The sequence below is a fragment of the Lactuca virosa genome, chromosome 3 (genome assembly GCF_052849685.1).
Source record: "Lactuca virosa cultivar CGN04683 chromosome 3, Lactuca_virosa_CGN04683_v6, whole genome shotgun sequence".
Classification (NCBI taxonomy): Eukaryota; Viridiplantae; Streptophyta; class Magnoliopsida; order Asterales; family Asteraceae; genus Lactuca; species Lactuca virosa.
The window spans coordinates 36642865-36657971 of record NC_136428.1 but is presented as its reverse complement, the minus strand read 5'-3'; the positions used below and the strand labels follow the sequence as shown (position 1 = coordinate 36657971).

General features: G+C 38.3%; 1 protein-coding gene across 1 annotated transcript; it reads right to left on the bottom strand.

The window, feature by feature from the left end:
• Positions 1-10325: 10325 nt before the first annotated feature.
• LOC145163418 (uncharacterized) lies at positions 10326-11044 on the bottom strand. The gene is made up of 2 exons (XM_079082259.1): positions 10761-11044; positions 10326-10674 (listed from the first exon to the last, which is right to left on the bottom strand). Exons 1-2 carry the CDS (start codon positions 11042-11044, stop codon positions 10326-10328), a joined length of 633 nt encoding a protein of 210 aa, XP_078938385.1.
• Between the last annotated feature and the right edge of the window lie 4063 nt (positions 11045-15107).

The following is a 15107-nucleotide window of genomic DNA, read 5'->3' as shown; positions in this document are numbered from 1 at the left end:
TAAATATTGTTTTTATGAATATGCATGTAACATGTTTTGGAGTAACAATTGTCAAGTGTGAAAGTTTGGGTCTTTCAGAAATATGAAAGTGTGGGTCTTTCACATCGAACACACCCTTCCCCCTTTATTTCCAATTATTCCAATTAATTTTTGTAAGTACTCTTTACTTAATTAATAATTTTTTAACACACTATTTAAATTAATATATTATTAATTTAAATACGACGACGGATACAATTATTTTTAGGGTAACGTTATTAGCGTGTACGCTTACCCGGGGATCGTCTCTACAACTCCCTACTTTCAGTTAACGCACATTTAATGTGAGTTCATACCCCCATATTTTTCCAAGCTTTTTAATGTTTTTAGGGGGGGGGGGAATACAAGCAAAACACAAGTAATCTTGTGTTTAAAAATATAATTTTCTTTATTATATTTTCTTACCGTTAACCTGCATTCGAACATGAAACTTACTAAATACGGCAACATTGTGATCACTAGACTTACAAACAATTTACAACATGTTAGGACAAAACTATTTTACAAGTACAAATTTTAACACGGAAACAAACTTATAAACTATTATAAGTATAGTTTATAGAACGAACGGACTACTTTTACAAAGATACATGTTATTTACAAAAAGGTTTTTCATTGTATTATTCGTGAATTCGTTGAGGGATCAAATTTGTGAGACACGTCTTCAAGTGCTTACCTAAGTACCAAGGGATCTAACCTTATTAACCAGAGTCTCCTGGAGGGAGTGCGTAAGTTTGTGTATAGATCTATACGAGACTGACAATCCCGCACCTGGGCTGCTTGCAACAGCTTGGCCGACGGGCCTGAGGTGACAAACGTCATAAACGATACCGATGCCCAAAGAGCGTCGGATCAGAATATCCGTCATATCAGCATGGTTATAAGAACTTACATGGATAAAACAACGACTCGTTCACGTAATAATATACTTAACAAACAGTCTCCAGGGTTAATAACTATGTGATTACTTGATATATACACAAGGGTGATATGAAATTAACATCCGACATGTAGTGGGATGTGTGACTTCCTCCTCATTTCCTGTTCCTTGTTTGGTTGTGGGCTTAGGGCAGAATCACCCAATCGACTGTCTGTTCGATCTAGATTTCTATAACTCGTATGTACTAAGTGATCACAGGAGGGTATTAACATCACTTCCAGTATACAGAACAACACGTTTCGACTAGTTTATCTGATAATAAAGCTACACTTCAACAACTTAAGTATGGAAAATACTTGTACTTTTTCAATTTTGGAACAGTTAAGACAACAACTCACTTTTATGGAAAATGTAGGATTTTCCCGGACAAACATCAGTATTTTACAAGCAATCGGTTTATCATTCAACTAACGAACATTCATTGTTAATTCTATAATTTCCTTAGTTTATGCATCAAGGTTATATATGAAGAATATCCGATAGACAGTTGGATGTGTGGTTTCCGCCTCATTTCCTGTTCCTTGTTTGGTTGTAGGCTTAGGGCAGATCCACCCAATTAACCGTCCATTCGATATTGGTTTATATATAGCTAGTATAAATTAAGTGGTCATAGAAGGAACCGGTATTATCATACTCTTATTAAGAAAAGATAGGATTTTCTTGAGGGACACTTTCAACAGATTTCAAAGGACTGATATAGTTAACTCTATAAGTACCTAGTGAATACGTCAGGGTTATATACATGAGGATCCGACAACCAATGGGATGAGTGGCCTCCGCCTCATTTACTGTTCCTTGTTTCGTTGTGGGCTTCGGGCAGAACCACACAATCGATTGTTTGTTCGATCTGGATTGTATATGACTTTTATACACTAAGTACTCGTAGAAGGAACTGGTACGAATCATTTTGCCTATCATTCATCACATCAAAAAATATAGGATTTTCTGGAGTATCACATCACGCTTTACAAAGAACAAAGAACTTGTTTTCTAAAACAAAACGCTTATGAACTCACCAACTTTAATGTTGACACTTTCAAAACTACTTGTATTCTCAGGACACTATTAGATAGGTACACGCACCGGGTTCCTAGAAGACGGAGCATAGTAGCTTCAAGTCTTTACTTGTTATTTACTTTTGGAGTCAGTTATATATGATTCGAATGTAATGTAAACATTATACTATTAATAAAATGGTTGTTGTTGCTTTGGTTACTATTTTACAGTTGTTGTGATACTCTACATGACGTCCTCCGCCCCCGAACGCTTCCGCCGTTCCGGTTTGGGGATGTGACATGATGATTCTGAGAAACTTCTAGAGTGTGAGCTTCTTCGTGTGTATTCTGATTGTTTGCATATTGTATTTCAGTGAGGTGATGACACGAGCAGGAGGTTCAGGATCTGGTTCCGGTTCTGGCTTTGGTGCCGAACCAATTGATGAGGTATTACGTGATTTCATCGCGTCGAAGATTATGTGAGGTATCCTTGATGTGACCCCTATGATGTTTGGGACGATCAAGGAAGGTATATTTGAGATGATGGAGGAGCGCTTCTGGACCTTTTGAGATGAGTTATCCGTCGGATAGTATGGATCCTGCACTCTTACGTTCAAGGATTTTCGGGGATGTGGGGCACCGGAGTACTTCGGGGTGAAAAACCCCATTTATCGTCAGGCGATGGATAGCTGACATTGAGTATGCCCCAGATGACGAGCTTCTGCCCTGAAGGGTCGAAGGTGAGGTTCATCGCAGGTTGTTTGAGGGAGCGACCTTGTGACTGGTGGGAGTAGGTTGGATATGATTTGGGAGCACTAGCTATTGAGGCTATGACTTGGCCTGATTTTGTGACCAAGTTTCGAGTAGAGTTTGCACTAGCTGTCGAGGTGAAACAGCTAGCGATGGAGTTCCAGGACCTGCAATAGACAACTAAGACAGTGGTAGACATCACCGCCAAGTTTTGGGAGAGAGATTTACCGGTTCCATAGTATGCCACAGACAAGGAGATCAAGAAAACTCGGTACCACAATATTCTTAGAGTGGATATCAGGGAGTTTGTTATCTTTTCAGCTTGTTGAACACTAGAGGATGTGATATCCAGAGCCCGGGAATGGGAAATTGACTTGGAGTACCTCGGGAAGAGGAAGTCAGAGTAGGTGCAAACAGTTGGTGGTCCTGCGAATAGACCCAAGACTTCTGATCAACAATCTAGAGGCCAGTCGGGTCGGGGACGATGTGGTAGATGTGGGAGAGTGTATGAGGGGATTTTCCAATAAAAGGGAGATAGTTGCTTCAAGTGTGGCAAGACTGGACATTTTATCAGAGATTGTCCCCAGGGATAATCAGACGGGCCATAAGAAGGCCGATTGTCCAAGTTTGATGAGAGGAGTGGTAGCGACACCCGCTTCAGCTACATTTAGGATCACAGATGGTCATGAGGGAAAGACGATGGCCCCTATGGTGAAGAGCATGGCTTTTCATCTATTGGTCGAGGAGGAACGTGCGAATCCTGATGTGGTTATGGGTATGTTTCTATTTATTTCTCGCTTTCATTATTGTTTATGCTTATGTTTCATGTTGTGATGTTTAGGAATGTTCTTAGTGAACAGATTGACTGTTCTGGTCCTTTGTTGTTCGGGTGCTACCTGATGATTTGTGTCTCTTGCATTTAGCAAGAGGTTTGACGACACTCCTAGTGAGCTTGACTATCCGATAGAAATGGAGATTGCCGACGATCGTCCAGTGAGAGTATCGAGAGTTCAACGGGGTTGTATTCTAGAGCTATTCGAGAGAGGTACCCGATCGACTTGGTTCCTATCCCTTTGCACGAGATCAAATTCATTGTGGGTATGGATTGGTTGAGCCTTAATGGGGCTTTTATTGATTGCAAGCACTAGACGGTGTGGGTTCGAACCCCGAGCGGGGGAGAACTAGTTGTTCATGGCGAGGGTGCCCAGCGTGGAGCAACTCTCTGTTCAGCTGCGAGATCTATGATGTATGTTCAGTAGTGTTGTTCCGGTTGTGTGGCTTATGTGTGGGATACTCGGAAAGAGGAAAATAAGACGGTTGATGATATGCCTCTTGTCCGGGAGTATCCCGATGTGTCTCCTGAGGATTTTCAGGGATTGCCTCCGGTGAGGCAAGTCGAGTTTCAGATTGATTTGGTTCCAGGTGCGGCTCTGATAGCCAAGGCACCCTATCGATTAGCACCGCCTAAGATGCAGGAGTTGTCTACACAACTTCATGAGCTGTTGGACAAGGGGTTTATTTGGCTGAGTAGTTCACCTTGGCGAGTACCGATCTTGTTTGTGAATAAGAAAGATGGTTCTCACATGATGTGCATCGAGTACTGGTAGTTGAACAAATTAACGGTGAAGAACCGTTATCCACTCCCGAGGATTGATGATTTGTTCGATTAGCTGCAGGGTGCATCTTGGTTTTCCAAGATTGATTTCGTTCAGCCTACCACTAGATGAGAGTTCGGGACGAGGACCTTTAGAAGACAGCTTTTAGAACTCGTTATGGTCATTATTAGTTCGTGATGATTCCATTTGGGCTCACCAATGCACTAACGGCGTTCATGTATCTCATGAATAGGGTTTGTAGGCCAATGCTGGATCGGTCGGTGATCGTCTTCATGGATGATATCTTTGTCTATTCTAAGACCAAGGATCAGTTGCGAGAGGTTCTGGATACTTTAAGGGAGGAGAGGCTTTATGCCAAATTCTCCAAATGCGAGTTCTGGTTGCGCGAGGTGCAGTTCTTGGGGCATCTTGTCAATTAGAAGGGTATATTGGTCGATTCGTCCAAGATCGAGGCCGTGATGCAGTGGGATGTTCTGAAGTCTCCACCTGAGATTCGGAGTTTCCGTTAACCAGATTTACGAAGAAGACAGTTACCTTTCGTTGGGGGCCTAAGCAGCAGGCAACATTTGAGACTCTGACACATAGATTGTGCGAGGCTTTGATTCTGACCCTACCGGTGGGTGTTGATTACTTTGTAGTTTATTGTGATGCTTCGATCATGGGGTTGGGTGCAGTTCTTATGCAGTGGGGTCATGTGATTGCCTATGCGTCAAGACAGCTAAAGCCTCATGAGGCGAACTACCCTACACATGATTCGGAGTTGGGGGTTGTGGTTTTCGCCCTCAAGATTTTGTGATATTATCTTTATGGGGTCCATTGAACCATTTATATGGATCATTAGAGCTTGAGGTACTTGATCGATCAGCCGAATCTGAATACGAGGCGTCGTACGTGGCTTGATGTAGTGAAGGACTACGATTGCGAGATTTTATACCACCCCGGGAAGGCCAACGTGGTGGCTGATGCACTGAGTCGCAAGGTAGCTAGCGCACCTATTCAGGACCTATGTTTGAGGATGACGGTGGTTACCCCATTGTTGGAGCAGATTCGTGAGGCTCAGTTCGAGGCTATGAAAGAGGAGCCCATTGTGGATCAAGTGTCCTCTTTTGATTACGACATCCAAGGGTTTGGGTCCCATATTGGGCGGTGCACGGCAGGTACTGATGGAGGACGCACATAAGTCAAAGTTTTCAATTCATCTGGGTGCAACAAAGATGTACAAAAACCTCCGAATTGATTATTGGTGGCCCTGCATGAAGCGGGATGTGGCTTGGTATGTGGAGAGGTGCTTGACTTGTAGGAAAGTCAAGGTTGAGCATCAGCGACATCATGGAAAGCTGGATCCGTTGGGTATTCCCGTTTGGAAGTGGGAAGAGATCACAATGGACTTCATCACGAAGTTACCGCAAACAACGTGAGGGGTGAATTCGATTCGCGTAGTCGTGGATCGTTACCAAGAGTGCACACTTTATCCCCATTCAGGAGAGCATCTCTACAGAGAAATTGGCAGATATTTTTATCCGAGAGGTTGTGGCACGTCATGGGTTTCCTGTATCAGTGGTCTCGAATATGGACGTTCATTTCACTTCCAAGTTCTGGAAGAAATTTCATGAGGAGTTGGGTACTCGACTGAACTTTAGCACGACTTTCCACTTGCAGACTGATGGTCGAGTGAACGAACTATCCATACGCTCGAGGATATGCTTCAGACTTGTATGTTGGATTTTGGTGGGAGTTGGGATACGTATATACCCATAGTCGAGTTCTCCTACAACAACAGTTATCATGCCAGTATCGACCGACCTCCTTTTGAGATGCTTTATGAGAGGAAATGTCGGACCCCGATTTATTGGGGCGAGGTCGGAAAGCGAGTCATGGGGAGTACCAAGGTAGTAATCAAGACTATTGAGCAGATTCAGCAGGTGTGTGGGAGGCTTTAGACCGTGCAGAGCTGTCAGAAGAGCTACGCATACAGGCGCCATTCGGATCTTGAGTTTCAGGTCGGGCATTTTGTGCTCTTGAAGGTGTCGCCTTGGAAAAGCGTCCTCCGGTTCATGAAGTAGAGCGAGTTGGGCCCTAGATTCATTGGTCCTTTCGGGATCCTTGCCCGAGTGGGCAAGGTGGCATACCGGTTGGACTTTTCGGATGAGCTCGGCCAGATCCACATCACGTTTCATGTCTCTCAGCTGCGGAAGTGCTTGTCTAATGATTCCGCAGTAGTACCTTTGGACGATATCTAGATTGACGAGCGCCATAACTACGTGGAGAAACTGGTGGCGATTCTTGACAGAAAGACCAAGGCCTTGCGCAACAAGGTAGTGGAGATGGTGAAGGTGCAATGGCAGCACCAAAATGGTTCTAAATAGACATGGGAACCCAAGGAGGAGATAAGAGAGCATTACCCCGATTTATTTACATCAACAGACTTCGAGGACAAAGTCTGATTCAAGTGGGGGAGAGTTGTAACACCCATTCCTCAGGTACATATCATTGTGATTTTTAAAGTTTATATTTTTGGGAATTAAGGTTCTACGCTGGGCATAAATGGGTAATTACGTTGGGCGTAATCTATTAAATCCACACGGGGGTTTTGGGCCCTACACAGGGCGTAACCGCGTAGGGTGCAAACCCTAAACTTTGGGGTTGTGACCCCTATTTAAGGACTTAAACCCTTGGAGGTTCTTCTTATGACTAGCTTCCATCCCCTTTAGCCCCCATCTCGAAACCATAATTCCTTGGAGAGAGTTTTGGAGCTTTTGGGTGATTCTTGGTGTATTTTGATAGTGATGGAAGGCCATAGTTGAAGTTGTGGTGCACTCAAGCTTGTGGATCCAGATCTTTCATCCCTTTGCCTATCTTCAGAAGGTATAAACTTCAAACCTTGATGAATGCTTTGCTAGATCTTGCTAGTATATGAGTTTATTTCCTTTTTGTCCCATATTCTTGGTATATTTGGGTATGAACTACTCTAGACCTTGTGAGTAGCATTTCTAGACGCTTTGGAGTGTATTAAGTCACAAAAATGAAATCTTGTCCCTTTCCTTCCATGCATGAGATATGGAACATGAGAATGAGTAAATAGTTAGGGTTTTGGATTTGAGCTCTCTTTAGCCAAGCAAAGGCATAAAGTTGGAGACTTTATCATTTAGAATGTTCACTAGGGTCAGATCTTAGCTTTGAGTGAAAGGTAATGTATTAAGTGCTTATTATGAAGATTGGCAAAAGACGTTGTAGGGGGGTAATATGGGCTATGCCCAACGTAGCCTGGTTTTCACTCGTTTTCTGGTTAAGGTTCTACGCCCTGCGTAGAGCTAGGTATACGTCGCGCGTAGGTCAACAGAAGGTTGATTGTTGACTTTTTAACTAGTTTGACTTTTGGTCAACTGTGAGGGGTTGAGGACATGGAAGGGAAAAATGGTCTTTCGCCCAAATGAGGATTAGTCTTGGTATTTAGACTTGCTGATTTGAGGTAATTTACCTTAATTGTAAATTAAGATTTGGTTTTGGATATGTTTAGTGGGAGAGATTTCAGCACTGACGGCTCGTGTGTGAGATCGATTCGTTTACCGATCGAGGCGAGTCTCCTCATTGTACTCGTGAGTCGAAGGCACCGATGTCGTCCCACTGGATTATGTTTGTAAGATGCTAGCTGTCTTTGTGACTCTTGCATGTGTTTTGTATGTTTTATATGGGCGGGGTCCGTTATGCACTAGGTGGGGCCCGTTTATATGTACGTTATATGTGGTATTTTGGGGGTACTCAATAAGCTTTGTGCTTACGATTTCATGTTATGTTTCAAGTACTTCCAGTTTCAAGGAGAAGAGTTCGACGTGACTGCATCGTATCTATCAGTGTTCCATTTTCTATGACTTGTTTTCTACTCTGATAACTATTGATACATTTTTATACTTTGATTGAGTTTTTGGAATAAATGAATGGTTGTTTTGGGTTTTTTTAAAGAAATATTTTTATTTGGTATTTTTGGAACGTTACAAAAGTCGTACATATACGTTATTAAATATCATGATAATAAGTTTAGCGTTTATTTTTAGGAGTCTCCAACGAGAGTTGAACCCACGACTTCTCAATTGGAAAAGTCACTCCTTACCGCTAGGCCAAAGACCATTTGGTAATAATCAATTTAGTTTAACAATTATTATTTCATAGTTAATATCAATAACACAATTATTTTCAATATAATATTTATTTGAATATTCATTACACAATCTAACATGCACAACGCATGGATATACATCTATTTATATAATACTTAACGATTATAATTTTATTATAATTTATTTAAAAAATTAGAAAAAATAGATATCCGGTTTTCCATCTGTGACTCTCTATTTTACGAGGATAAAACAAACTCACATTCATGATCAGTTTGTATAGAAACCACCGGAATTTGAAGTTAATAGAATGTGTTGTTATTTATATTTAGAAAAATTAAATTGCTTCCTATTTAATCTTTTAGTTTTTTTATATTTAATTATGATTATGACTATGTGTTTATATTTGTTTCTTGTTTTAATAGGAAAAATCAACTCATGTTATTATTTTTTTATCTATATTTTTTATCTATTTAAAATTATAACAAATGTCTAGTTTTATTTTTTTAATAACAGTATTTATCTTAATTTTAAATGGATAAAAAGGTTGGTAGCAAAGAAAAATAGAAGGATGTTCAAATTTTCTTTTAATAGTAAATAGAGTAAGGAAGAGAGCGCGTGTACGAGAGTGGGGGTAAGGGAGTGGTTGTTGAGGGCGGGGTTTAAGGGCTCGAAGAACCAATTCCCGAAGTACAGAGGGAGAAGATAAAGCCTCGTGGCCGACAGTCATACGTTGTCACTTTACGCTACACGCACTTTCAACCCATTTTTCAGTTCCTCATCGCACGTGACGACACGTGCACTTGTATACCTATAAACGTTACTTTCAGTCAAACCTTCCAAATATTCCATCTAGACCTTCTGGACCCAAGCTATTACAGAAAACGCCCTCCACCATATTAACTACAAGGGGTCCCTTAATGTGACCAATAATCAAATAAGAACAAAACTAACTATTTGGTTGGTTTAGGTCGGTGTGGAAAATAGGATATTACATCTAAAAGTTATAATTTTATCATCCTAGTCATAAAACGACACCAAATAACATGTTATACTAACAGTTAGTTTTTATATCATCATTTATTTATTATTTTTTTTAATAATTATAAAAAACAAATAAATTAATAAAACATGATATTTAAAAAAAAATCATAAATTAAACATAACATTTTAAAAAAAATACAACAAATGACAAAACCATTTAAAAAAACATTAAAAGGCAAAAAAAATTACATTTTTCCCTTAAATTATTTCATCTTCGTTACCATCGTATATATAATCTGCAAAGTCTTCTCGAAGTTGCTTGTGTTTTCGTTGGTCTTGAATATCAACGACTCTATGTAAATATTTTGTTGTTCCTGATTGAACTTGAACATGTCTAGGTTCCGTAGGCGAATAATCCGCAATATTTCGTCATTTATATTCAATCACCATGTTATGCATTATGATACATGCATAGATAATATTTCGTAGGTTTCTACTAATATGGTTATATCGCATGTTGAACTATGTGTCATTTTGATTTTAGAACTCCAAAAGCACGTTCTACGTCCTTACGTGCTCCTTCTTGTATTCTCTTCAAAATTTTGTCTCTTGGTTCTACCAGGTGTCGAAACGCCTTCACAAACGTGGAATACGGTGGATGTATTTAATCAGTAAGGCAATACTCAAACTTATACTCATGTCCATTCAATGTGAAAGGAGCATCTAGTGCCTTTTCTGACAAAAGATCCTTGAATATTGGTGACTGATCAAGAACGTTTACGTCGTTGTTGGAACCCGCCACCCCGAAAAAAGCATGCCAAATCAGTAAGTCTTGGGAAGCAACAACCTCTAATACCAACGAAGGCGCTCCATGATGACCACTTGTATATTAGCATTTCCACGTCACTGGACAATTTCTCCATGTCCACTTTGTGCAGTCAAAGCTTCCAAGCATATCTGGAAAACCATGTCTTTGTTCATGCGCATGCGTCGTATATAATTGTTGCATATCATTCAATGAAGGTTTACGCAGGTATTTGTCACCGAAGGTTTTGGCAACACCTCTTGACAATCTATACAAACTTTCTTGTGCAGTTTTCTCAGACATTATCATATAATTGTCAATAGAATCGGGTGACTCTCCCATAACCATAAGCTTAACTATTGCAACATATTTATGTAACCTTGTGAAACCTTGCTTACCTTTAGCATCGTACCTCATTTGGAAAAATTCATACCTAAACATATATTTAATACGTAAAAATGTGTATTTATTTTATCTAAAAGTTACATTATAATATACAAAGCTTGAAAGAAACGATACCTGCTTTCCAATGTGTTGACTATCCGTTCAAACACATTTTTTCGCAAACAGAACATTCTTTTATAATGGCTAGGTTGGTAGACACAATTATCCGCAAAATAATCATTAACTAGACGTCTATGCCCTTCTTCACAATCTCTATTTAACGTCACACGTTGTGTGAGTAGTGGAGCATGATTTGGTTGTAGTAGCACGCGTGTAGAATACCAGTACATCATAGTCATAAAGATATCGTCGTCGCGGTTATCATCATTGAACGTTTGAAACGGATCAAACAAATCCATTTTTTGTATTGAAATATTGAAAGTTTATATGAAATAGAAAGAAAGAAAAAAAAGTGGTAAAAATTGGTGTTGTGTTATTATGTATTTATATGTGATTTTTATTGAATGTTTTTTTTTTTGTTTTTTTTTTACTTTGTGACCATTCGTCAACGGTCTAAATCGTGATCAATTGCAAGCCAATTTCAAGTTGTTGCCTCCCGTTGCCATGAAAATGCACAACAACATAACGCACACGATGGAGGGGGGAGTGTTGCTGACGTTATACTGGCGTTTTTTGGTGCCAACCCAGAAAAATGGGGTAGGGCGTTGCCCATACCCGGTAGGCTTAGTTTTTGGTCTCATATATAGTTGTTGTAATAGGATAGACATAAAAACATAAGTTATTAACTTATTGTAAATGTTTGATCCTAGAGAACTCTTGCTTTAAAATCATCACAAGTACAAATGTATGCATCATATATTTTTTATTTTTTATTTTTATTTTTGATTTACTCAAATTGTTGGTAACCCCATGTCTACCGATTATAAATCACGTGTGGCATGATTTTTTGTAGGGCGGAATACAAAAATATAAAAAAAAACACAAACTATTATGATACTCTTATCATAAAATCTTAATGGTGGCTAGTAAAAAACATATATTATTTTTTCTATTAAATTTGTCCAAATTGTTGGTTAAATGATCCTTACAGGTTACATTTGAATGACATTACAAATGATGCTGATGAAACTAATGACATGGAATGTTCACATCATCGCGTTAATCTACAATAAGTTTTTGTACCAAAGTTAAGTTGTCTTCATATGCTTATGTAATGGTTTCTTTTATAATAGTAACATGGGTTGGTAACGCTTATGAAACCTTATCAGTTTGCTAATGGTTGCCTTATGACTATAAAATGGTTTGGTAATGTTTTGGACTAATACTATCCATGTGTATAAGTACAATGCTATTTGTACGATTCAGTCCACATTTGAAATATATAAGCCCAAATACATCACATCCCATATACGTAAGTACAAAATTAAGGCGTTGTCTTCATGTGTGTATGTAATGATTTCTGAAAGAACCACCTAGCATTTTAGGTCTATAAGTTACTAGATCATCAAATTTGGTCGCAAAATAGGTTCAAAATTCAGCTTTGAGTTCAATAAGATTAGCAATCCAAATCTCATATACATAGCATTTTTAATGACCAAATACCTTCATTTATGCTTGATCATTCCATGAAAGAATATGGATTCTCATCTCCTCAACTCTCTGTCGAACCTGAGATTTCTACAGTAAGCCCATCTTTTCTATATGTGCGATATTCCCAACTCTTTCAAATACCTTAGTCTCTTTTCAATCCCCGTTATCAGCGCCAAATCCATATACAAACACAAATCTAATTTTTTAATTTGTTTTAAAAGAAAGTTCGTTTGATATGAATCTACCTTCCAAATATTTTCACATTAAGTCTTAATCCTACTCTTAAAAATTTCAATTTGTCTTTAAATCTTCCTATATCATTTGGTTTTTTCATGTCACATATATATCTCCAAGCTGATGTAGCCGCCTCATCAAACTCATCTAAAGTGAAGCACACATGTAACTTAAATGGAAAAGGAACATAATCAACAATTGCAGGTTGTGATGTTTCCTTATCGTATTCGACTTTTGCAGCTTGGTCACGGCGTGAATATGCCAATGTCATGTCACAGTTTCTTGTTTTATGGTAAGTTTTGATCTTCATCCATATCAGATATATTTTTGTCCCAATCCTTTCTTTTTTCTAATTAGCTATGAATTTACCTGCATTTATCAAATTCAAAGCATTATAAGTATCAATTATCTTTAAATATAAAAATTAAGATTAATTTATTAAGATAATTGCCCAAAATATATAATTCATTATGGCAACATCACAAACCCTTCTACGACATCTTAAGAAAGAACAAGAAGTTTGAATAGACAACTGAGCATGAACATGCATTTCAGGAATTGAAGAAATACTTATTTTCAACTCCACTATTAGCTAAACCTGGAGAAGCATTGTTCTATACCTAGTGTTATATATGTGTAATTGGAAATTTCCCGTCACCAATTGTCACTAAAGATTAGCATCAACCGATGATAATGGTAGAACTTTTCATATAGAAGGAGAATATGATAAGTTAACTGATAATAATAGGATCAACAATTAGTAACCAAAAAGTTTGATCAATTTTTATGATGGTTAGTATATTTGGAAAGTACACAATAAAGTGATCACAATGATATAAGCGTTACACAAATATGACTCCGATTGGAGGAGTTATGATTTTATAAAAGATAAAAATCAACCGCGTTAATAACACTATTAATGTCAAAATAGCATAAAGAGATTGGTTGAGTTTCGGCTAACGTCACTAAAAGGAAATTCGTAGTACTCTGAAAGATAAGGACTTTGAAAGGAAAAATGGCAGAAACGGAGTTTGTATGAAGGAGATACGACTTTTATAAAAATATAAAATACGGGTTAAAAATGAAAATCAAAATTTAGCAACGCGGCCTTAAGGAAAGTTGTAGTACTAGTATAGAGCTACACAAATATATAAAGAGGGTAAGAAACAAGATAAATATAAGGAAGATATGAATTTTCATAAAAGATTTTATGGGTTCACCCCAAGTGTGACACGTGGCAAGCTTTAGATGGAACCATGAAGCTAGTGCACATCGCTCATGAAGTGCACATCGCGCACAACCACTATAAATAGAGGTGCTCACTTTCAGATATTCTCATCCCAAACACCCTCTCCCAAACCCTCTCCACTCAAGCTGTTTTGGAAGTCCTCCCAATAACGCTAAGCTTCGGGTGCAATGGCTTGGATGCTTTAGAATACGCTACTAGAGTGAGTTCATGGCCCGTATTTCACTATTTTAAATGTTTTATTGGGGAGGGGGGGGGGTAGTACATGCTTATAAAATGGTTTTATCAAAATATATTTATTTTCATAAATATCAAATCATTTTATAAAGCTTAAAGCCTTAGGATAATGTAGCTATAGATACTATGCCTAGATATTATAATGGCCAAATCCATAGGATAACGTAGTACCTAGAAGTTATGCTGGTCAAATGTAGGGATATGCATCGTACCTAATTGTTACTCTGCCCAAATATCATGTTTTCAAATAACCATGATTATGGTGTATATATATATATATATATATATATATATATATATATATATATATATATATATATAAATATGAATAATTATATATACAAAATAATTATGAGATCAAAAGTTATAATTATCAAATATAAGATAAAAGACTTATATTGTGATAGTTATAGGAAATCCCTAGGAAGGATAAAAGATAAAAAATAAATACCAAAGGTTAATGCGTTAGTTAGCTGATAATATTCATCTAAATGCCTTGATTAAATTTGACATTCCCCGATACCTATAATCGTTAATCTTGCGAGAGCTAGAAAGATATGTATAGATCTATACGGGGATTGACACCCCCACCTGCGATTGCTCGCTATAATCCCGGTAGGATAACTTTCTTATTATTCAATATTCGACGTCCAATGAAGCGGCATGGCGGGGGGAATTATTAGTCAAACAACGTCGATTATGTGGGTGTAACATCCATAAAAATCATGACAAATTTAAACTTTTTAAAACCAAACAAAATCATAATTGTTCACAATGTAGTTTTCAATAAATGTTTAATATCAGAGTTTTCCCAAAATCATAAATCAAAACACGATGACGTGTAAGATCACGCCCTCGCCTTCCTGCGATCATCTAAGGTACCTGAAACATAACCCAAAACTGTAAGCCCAATGCTTAGTGAGTTCCCCCAAAATACCAACACAACAAATAACACATATATACAATAACAACATGCAATGGGTCCACAACTAACATACTGGATTACCCATGAGCCCACAACATAAGTCTTGTTTGCCCTCGATCCTCAACTTATGTCTGGCTTGCTCCGCTAACAGATCAGTCCTTGGAGTGATTACCACTGGGCCCTTAGTATGAGTCTGGATTGCCCTACCCGACCCTCATCTCGTATCTGG

What these genes read in the sequence shown, in the direction of transcription:
- LOC145163418 (XM_079082259.1), bottom strand. Translation starts at nt 11,044, where the DNA reads ATGGATTTGTTTGATCCGTTTCAAACGTTCAATGATGATAACCGCGAC. An exon ending in GTCAACACATTGGAAAGCAG is followed by an intron (nt 10,675 to 10,760) that starts GTATCGTTTCTT and finishes ATATATGTTTAG; the next exon opens with GTATGAATTTTTCCAAATGA.